Source organism: Teleopsis dalmanni, chromosome 2, assembly GCF_002237135.1.
Source record: "Teleopsis dalmanni isolate 2A chromosome 2, ASM223713v2, whole genome shotgun sequence".
Classification (NCBI taxonomy): Eukaryota; Metazoa; Arthropoda; class Insecta; order Diptera; family Diopsidae; genus Teleopsis; species Teleopsis dalmanni.
Window position 1 is genome coordinate 216,317,171 of NC_051847.1, and position 9,831 is coordinate 216,327,001.

Genomic DNA, 9,831 nt, shown 5'->3' on the forward strand with positions numbered 1-9,831 from the left:
GATTTCTTAAGTTCATTAACGAAATGTTAAGTCATCATTAAGAGATCTTGCGATGTCACTATGGAATAACCGCGTATTATGGATTTTTTAATTATGAATGTGTAGAATTAAATTTCAATAATAAACAAAATAATTGTAATAAATTAATTTAGTTTAAAGGTTTGTATTTAAAAAGGGATATATCCTTTGTGTATAAAATTTTAAAAAGTATAATTACCATAATATTTATATTTTGCAATTAGTGTCATATCTATCTTATGCAGCGTATACATGCCATTGCATACATTAAGTATAATCTTCAATGTTCGTCAAAATATTGGTTTAAATCTCTACTACATCGCAATAAGTTGCCTTTTAAGTCTTGCATCTAGATAACACCAAGTATTGCCAGATAAATTTTGACAAAGTTGTCCGTGGACAAAGAAAATCTTAGTAAATTTTCATGTGTTTTTTCAGAAAGACCGGCCAAGTTGCAACTGTACAATGTAGAAGAACTATACAACAACGTAGAACGATCAATTCTAAGTGGTACATGACAATTTGTTTACGGGAAGTCTTTGCTGAATTGAATAAAACCAATTATCGAAGAAAAATCAGTTTCCATCACAATAATGTTAACTCTCACAACTCTCATCAAACAAAAGAGTTCTTGAATTGGCACCCAATGACTTCTTTTTGTTCCCAACCGTTAGGAAAATAATGCATGGCAAAGGTTTTTCGAGACCCGAAGAGGCCTTTGAGCCCACAACACCCTAATTTTAGAGATATCAACTTTATAGTGACAATACGTTTCCAAAATTGGTTCAACCGAATGCTCAAATGACCATGATGGAAAATATTACGCAAAACAATGAAACGATTTTTACTGATTAACCATTGTTATTGTTAGGCTCAAAACTTAGAAGGCAGCCTAGGAATGAGGTGCTGCCTTTAACAAGCACATCTAGCCTCTCCTAAACATATTTCTATACTTGTAACTCCCAATAATGCGTAATGGAACTAGATTAGTGTCTTGTCAGGTAAGAGAACTACGAGTGTCGAAATACCTTTGCGAATCATCTTCTGATTGCAAGGGTATAAGTAGATTTGAAAGACTAGGTAAATATTGGATTGTGAACCAGGCGACAATTCAGAGTCAGAAGTCTATTGCAAAACACTTTCAAGTTACAATGATATAAAGGTTGAGAGAACAATTCAAGCACAACACTCGTTCAATAGTGACAGAGTTCCAGTCAATTGAGCACAACCAGTGATTGGAGGTCTGTAATACCAAAATAAGATTGAATGAAATATAATGGCCTACAGTTGGAGTTATTTGTTTTATTTCGGAACATAATTAGTCAGAAAACCTTAAGCAGAAAATAGATAACATCGACCTTTGCAGTTATAAAACGCTGTGATACTGACCAATGATTGGCATATTGGTTCATTAAAATATCTCCATTATAATTTAAAAATTTAATTAAAATAATTTAAAAAACAATTTTAATTAAAACTATCTGAAATCTCATATCAATGTTTCAACTCTTATATATAGCGAAGTAGAAATATGACATTTTTGAATACTAATTAAGGATATATTTTCAAAATATTATATCCGCAATTAAAATGAGAATCACAATAAAGTAAACAAAACCAAATACAAATTCTAGTACTTTTAAATAAATATTTTGTATATATACGAGTACGACCATGAGAACACTAATTGCATAAATAATTCTAATAAAAAATAGATTGAGAAGTGCCAAAATATTCATAGCACATATTTCTGTTTTTTGGATATTTTTCTTATGGAAGCTACACAACTACATTAAACGAGTACAGTACGAGCACATCCTTTCCCCCTTTTTTTCTCTAGAACAAAATGACGCAAATATTCTTTTTATGAGGGTTTATTAGAAGTTTTGCAGCATTTTTGAGAGGGAGATTTTATTGCTGACAGACGTGCTTAGGTTGCAACTTCATCAAAAAACAATTGTGAAGTTTTTATACGAAAAATAGTAGAATTTTAGAGAAGAGAGAATGTGAATTCCTTAAAAAGTATTAAAATGAATTATAGAATTCAACAGGCAACTTTTGAGATGAAACAAGAAATTTAAGAAATACGAGTAGTAAATTTAAACTTTAAATATTCCATTTGAAATTTAAACAATTGAAGAATAAACATAAAAAATAAAATTTTTATTGCTTAATATAATAAAAATAAATATTTTTTTACTAATAATAACTTTAAGTTATTATTGTTTCAGATAAAAATATATACTCTGTAAAATACTGATATCAGATTTTCTTATTTAACAGGATTGATAACATCATAGATTGCACAGCAATACAGTACTGAGCTGATAGTAATTAAAGAATTGACAACTAACATGCAATTATATGGAATAATAAGCTACATCAGCTACACTGTGACACATATATAGTTAAGTCTATTCGATTCAGTGACTTTGCTAGCTAAATAATATGATGACAGTGAATGAAAATGCTCCTACTACAGAGTTGACTAACAACCGCTGGCAGTAAAGGATATGCGAACCCTCAATGAGAGAATCGATGCACGAACAGTTTGATGTTACTCGGAACTACCTATTTGCTAAAACAAGTCATTGATCAAGATACCTGGCGAAAGTTACTATGACAATCATATGATGACAGTGGATGAAAATGCTCCTACTACAGAGTTGACTAACAACCGCTGGCAGTAAAGGATATCAGGACCCTTGATGAGAGGATCGATGCACGAACAGTCTGATGTTACTTGGAACTACCTATTTGCTACAACAAGTCATTGATCAAGTAACCTGGCGGACATTACTTTGACAATCAGATGACCAAGATGATAAATATTATATCAGTGAAGGTGAACTATGTTGATTATTAAGTGTTTGCTGAATACTATAGTGTCTTTATCTGCCTAACCCTCTAATAACAGATACGATATCCACTGAATACTGTTAGTGTTCATCTCTTGCTTAGCATATATATATCATCTACCTACTTCGAGCTCTCTAATTTAAAAAAGGGTATCCTCTGAATGATATAATTATGTGCCTAGTGAAACTTAAGCTTCACTGTAACTGTCTGTATATTAACAAAATCCGTTTCAAAACTTCATCTTCATCTACTGGAGTTTATTGTGTTGTAAAAACTATTCCAATATGCAGAAAGCTTTTCAAGAATTTATTTTTTATTGTCTTGAACTATTTGTTGTTATAGATGTAGATGTCTTCAAAATCATTGCTTATTTGAAACGTTCTGTTTTCTACTTTCAATTTTAAAGTATCCTTTGCATACGTGTATATTAGGTGTTAGTTTTGCACCTTTCAATTTTTTTTCTGACTGTGCTGATTGCACTAAAATCATTAAACTTCAAATGGCGCAGAACGTTTTTGGATCGCTCAATCCTCATTTTTATAGCATTTTACTGAAGTTCTCTTTTCGCATGCTTCATTTAATGGTAGAAATGCAGTTGAGTTCTAAGAAAAATTCCAAAATTCCCATTTTTTCTTTCTTCAAGCTATGCTCTTAAGTGTGAAATTTCAATGTGTCTGTTGCCTTGGTTAAACGAAAATACTTAGCATTTTTTAAATCAAATATTTGTTAATATATATGTACTTGTGTGTAGTAATAGTTGGATGGCTTAGATGGAAAAATACTTTAGTCAGCAGTTTGCCTCGGTACCAACTACTTAAGTTATTTATAACAATTTTTGCCAATTTTTTCTTTACCTAAGCCTTACAAATTTGATTTTCTATTGATTTCAACAATTGTTGCTTAAAAGCATTAAAGCGATTTGCACATTTTCCTCGGCAAACACGGGTGGAATAAAATAAATTGTCATTCAAATGCAACTGCATAACAAGTCAGTGAAGGATAACGTTTCAGCTAAACAAATATGAACGTCATTGCTACAAAATGTTTTATAATGCCAGCCGAAAGGGTCTAAAAGGATACAAGCTAAACACGTGCGCCTCCATGTTGCAATACATAAATAATTCACGGGTTTCCCCTACATTTACTGCGAAACTCTGCTGGGGGTTGTTTGAGTTCGAAAACGATATAAAACGGCAATCACGTTTACGATATTTCAAGTGTGATAGTTGCTTTGTACAAAACAAGGTTGTTTGCAATAATTTTTGCTTAGTATGAAGTCAGGTACCGAAGTGAAAGCTACACGCTTTACGAAGTCCTTTCTAAATTGGCGGAAAAATTTTACGTACTTTCACTTGAATTTATTACAAATTATATATTGAAATAATTTTATATAATTTTACTATAACAAATAATATGCCTGACATTTGCAATCTTAAAATTCTTTATTTTTCCTTAACAATTCCCTATAATTTTTTTTTAATAATTTTGACAATTAACAGCCAATTTACAACTTAACAGCAGTAGAGCACGCAAAGCACGCAATATTTCAAATATTTCAAAATTTTAATACTTAAGTAATATTTTTAATTAAATGCCTTTTGGCAATCAATAATCGTTAGGGGCCACAAAGCCACATGGCCGCTTTTGTGAGGTGGCATTGGATTTGTCTTCCACGGATATAGCCAACGAACACGTACCAGCTGCAAATTGAGCCAATTTGCTTTTATGGATTCCTATTAAGCGATGTGTCCGCTTATTGATTACCTCAATTTATCTACTAAATACAAATAAATTATCCATAAAAATGTATACATTTCAGAGATTAGATTCACTTTTAATGAGCTGCAAAACAACACATGCCACTCTTATGTAAGGAGAATTTATGTCTACGCCGTTGTAAAGTAAGAAAAATGTATCCGTTTGAGTTATTGAAAGTTTTTCACATATAGATTAATGTGTCATAAACTCATAATATATTTTATTGACAAATAGTGACAGTTTTGTTTACTTTTCGCACTGAAATATGCTACTCATACACTTCCTTCGCAACCATACAAAAGAAAATATTTCAGTAAGTCTTATAAGGAAGCAAAGTTTTGCAAAACAAAAAATATGATGGATTATGTCAATATATCTAGAAATACATATTTAAATACCAATTAATTTATTTTTGTGAATATTTAAATGCCACTTAAGTACAAAATATGATTAAATAAAAAAGATTTATTTTTAATTTTCATATGAAAGTCTTAAAATACGGACAAAGGCTTTCTTTGGTATGAGTTCTGTGATTTTCATAATTTTGAAAATTTCTATTTTAAAAATAATCAATCAAATTAAGAAACCAAAGAGTTTAAGAAAACTAAAATAATAAATAAACTTAAACAAGATGATTATGGAAGCTCAACGCCTTACTTTAAGAACCACTACGAAAAATTTATCTAAATTTAAATAGAGAAATGCTTAAATAATCACTTGATAATAATTCTGCTTATACAATGATTATAATTAAAAATTAAAGTACTAACAATGTTTAATTACCGGTAAGTTTTATTTTGTTAATCTCTGAATAGATCACATAGATCACTTATATTTAAAGAAACTGAACTTAAGACGTATATCTCAGTAGTAACAAAATGAACGTATTATGGCTAGAAACTGCTTAACTACTCCTTCATCTCTTATACCACTATTATCTTATATTATGGAAATAAAACATATGCTTGAAATTGATCTGATATTTTAAAATAACAGTTATTCGTAATAGCAAAAAATACTGCGTTTGCTCTTTCAAAATAACGCTTTCAAAATAATTTATATTAACTACTGCTCTCTCACAACTTAACATATTTCACCCAATTACCTTAACTAATACAAGCTCTTATAGTACACGCTCCACTATCTAATCTATCTAAGTATCTTAACTCCAAACCCAACGGACCAAGTCTGCAAATCCCTAATTTATCCAATCTCACAAAAATTTTGTACGTACCGCATTCCTTTCACCAGCAATAAACATCTCTCTGCTAGAAGAAGAATATCAGATTAGGAATATCGAAAATATATTAAACTATATAAAGTTATAGATTTGAAAAATGTCAGATAAAAAATAAAACTAAAGTTAAACTTTGATCAATAGATGTGAAAACTGTCAGATGAGAAAGAAGACTAGAGTCACTCATTGAGTAATAGAGTTCTCGAAGTCTTGAATGGAATGATTATCTGAAAAGTAAAGAAGTACAATTTACTGAACAAATGTCGATTGTCCAGTTATGAGTCCATAAAGATCTTCTTCCATGAAAACTATGACTTCTCAAATACAAAATTTCTAAAAATAATCTTATTTTATCAAACGTATAAGCTATTTTTGAAATCTTAAGATTTTCTGCTATGAAAACCTATAACCTAGTAAGCTTTACGGGCTTTCCAAATACAGAATTTCCAAAATTAGTATATTTTATCAAACTTTTAAGCTACTTTTGAAATTTTCAATCCACATCCTGGTGTATAAAAAATTGCACTTATGTGGTACTTGTACCGAAGAAGCTCTGCTGTCATTTAAATCAACTAATCAGGCTAAATTCCTATATGGACAATATAGTCAATATAGTTTAATAAAATTAAAAAAAATATAGTTTTATAAACATACACTCCACTCTACAATAGTTTACTACATATTAAGTTAATGAAGAGAAGATATTTGGTGTTATATGTAATTATTTATTATGAGTTCTCAAGTTTCCACATACTTTATCCTTGACTTCTTTAAATGCCGTGTTTACTGCTGCGGGGAGAAAGCCTTGACTAAGGTTTGAAAGTGAATTTATTGAAGATGATCACAGCCCAAAAATAACACAGTGAAAGTTACTATAATAGCAATATAAGTAATATTATAGTAAACTTAAATCGATTGGTATTGGTATTATTTAACAAATAAATAATATTCGAAATAAAAATAAGCATTTCATACCTATACCTAGAATACAAAACTAGTTCGTTTTTTTTTCTAAAAAAATAGTTTGAATAAGTGACAAGAATATGCTATATTTAAGCACTTTTAATGTTTCGTAGGTAATGATTATGAAATTAGTGCACGAATATTTCGACGTAGATATTTAAGTTCTAACATTGGTCTAATATGAGTTAAAAATTTTCATCTTTAAATTAAATTAATAAAGTGTAGTTTTAATTTTAAAGCTAGAAAATAAAAACTAGTATAAATAAGTTTTCCTGCATTCATTTTGTACATCATATGCTATTCTTTACTCTATAAAAATATAAATGTAATTTTAATGGGTGGCTTCTTATATTATCTACTTCCTGCTGTGACTCATGGAGTTTGGTAGTTTAATGAAAAAACTAATGAAACACGAAGGAGTTACAAAGTAAAAAGAACCATAAAATATTTTTTTTTACTGCTATTTAAAAATATCTTATATTTGATTATTTGATACCAGATAGAAGAATATATACTGTGCTTCCAAATATTTTTATTATGAAATGTTTTGAGATATTTTTTATTGATTTGCTTGTTAAAAATATCTTATGTCAAATTGTCATACCCAATAAATAGTGATAAATAGTGCAAAACCAAATATTTTATCATATAAATAAAACAATACCTATATGAGTAATAATAAATATTAAGAATAATAAGGATTATAAATATTAAAACATTAAAATTTTTTATTTAAATTAACTAAATAAAAATTAATTTTTTATTTAAATTAATCAATTTAATTTTAATTTCATATTGTTAAACAAAATCAGTTTGTTTTTTGTTACTCATACGCACTGTCGGCCCTGCATTAAAATCTTTAAAACTCAATAGAAATAATAACATCAAATATGAATCCTAAAAAAATTATAAACAAAACCAGCTAAACAAAATAAACAAAATAAACAAAAGAGATAATCGTGTATGTTAAACCATTCGCAAACAAAATACAAACACAAAAAAGGATTAAAACACACAAGTGCCAGTACGAAAATAATATGTAAAATAATATAAAAGGAAGTGTTAATTTGTTTTGTAAGCCCTAAAGCCTTCCCCGCTTTAGGCAATAAAAACACAAAAGCACAAGAGCACAAAAATACAATAACAAATAACAAAACCAAATACAGAGTAAATAACAGAAAGCTCTAAAATAAAATAAATAAATAAAAACTTTTCGACATTAAACAAAACAACAACAACAGCAGTGACAGGAAAGAAGCGTTTAACAACCTTTCCACTAATAAACAAAAAATGGGCCTCAGGATAACAGACTTAAATTTCGACTACTGACAATAAAGCAGAGAAAATGATTTTAGTCTCAAGAATAAGAGTTCCCCTCATATAATTTAAATACCAAATATTGCATTGCAACAATTATAGTCCTTTTTTAATATGCATAAGGACATCTTTTTGATATCCTTAATCATTTTGAAATAATATTTTATAGATATTTTATTAATATTTTATATTTCTGTAATATTTCTAAAATAATAATAAATTTAATTAAATTAATTTCTTCGGCAGTGTACGAGTATATTCTTTTTTTAATTAAAAAGTCTATGAAAATATCCTTATGTTCCTTTTTTGCTGACAATATTTTAACTTAATTAAAACGTATGGTTGTCCTTTTTATTTCATTTGGAAGTTGTGAATGTGTTCGTATCTGTGTTAACAATTTTTGTCGTGGTTTTCTTAACTTTTAAGTGGTTTTCAAGTAAGCAGAGTGTGAGCACATAAATAAAATAAAAGTTTTAATAAATTTTATTTAAATTAAAGCAGAGGCTTTGTTTGTTGCAACTTCATGCCTTCTTACTTATGTCTGCCTTTGAAACATATTGCTGTCTGCAAACAACATGCTAAACACATCCGCTTCCGGTTTTTAAACACTACATGGAAATTTATTACAATAAACATATCTGAAAATGCTTTAAGCATTTCCTACTGCATATACTTGTATTTTGCCAGTCAGATTTGTAGTTGTGTATATGACAGGAGTATTGCATATTTGAGATATTAAATGGGAAAGTTTTTTTTATATTTCAACTTTTGATTTTATTTAAATTTATTTGATATTATAAGGCGTTCTACAAATTTAATATTTCTTTCAAATTTTTGAATGACTTATATTGAATTATAAGGCAAAAAATTAACTTCAATCTTTTAACTTGAAATATAGTTCGCATCAAACTAAATACATTATGGACTTTGTATTATACAGAAACACTGTAAACTAAAATAAAAATTTTATAAAAAATAAAAATTCCATATACTAAAAAGTCTATATTTACATTGATGTCTCTCCAAGGATAGCGGGTATTCAAATAGAAGAAAACGGACTACTGAAATGAGCCTGTGATATGTAGTCTTTCTCTTATTAGGATATATCACTCATGAAAGTAGAAGAAGATTAACTACTAAAAAGATCCTGTGAAATGTAGTCTCCTGTTTAAAAAGGAATACTGGCTATTAAAGTAAAAACAGACTGTATACAAAACTACTTCCGTGAAGTACAGTATGTATGGAAGACATTAAGTAACACTGACTGTTGCAGTGAAAACAGGCTATTGTATATAACTCTTCGTTGCAATAAGTAAATATATAAATCACTGGTGGACTTCATTCTTGTATATTAATATAAGATGTGAACTACTGAATCCGTTTAACTGGAAAATAATTTCGAAAATATAAGGCCCAGTACGAATTAGCGTTTAGTCTTATCGAAATCGGTACTAGCATATGTGCGATTATAAAATTAATGGGCTGAATAAAATAAATTACATTGAATACTAACATTTAAAGACACTCTATCGTATATGAAATGCACTCTAGTGTAGAGAAAATGCACTTTAGCCAATAAGAATGTAAACACTGACTGATGAGAGTGTTAGAAGCAAGTTAACATAGTTCAAAGATATAGTAAATGATTTTAACAAAAGAGAATAAGTTTGGAAAAAATT

The 9,831-nt window shown here is 28.7% G+C and overlaps 1 protein-coding gene across 1 annotated transcript in view; it reads right to left on the reverse strand.

The window, feature by feature from the left end:
* LOC119676728 overlaps positions 1-877 on the reverse strand; it is a 1,762-nt gene extending 885 nt beyond the window's left edge. Inside the window, exon 1 of the mRNA XM_038087984.1 lies at positions 867-877. Within this exon, the coding sequence (XP_037943912.1) occupies positions 867-877 (11 nt within the window). The remainder of the gene's footprint in view (positions 1-866) is intronic.
* Between the last annotated feature and the right edge of the window lie 8,954 nt (positions 878-9,831).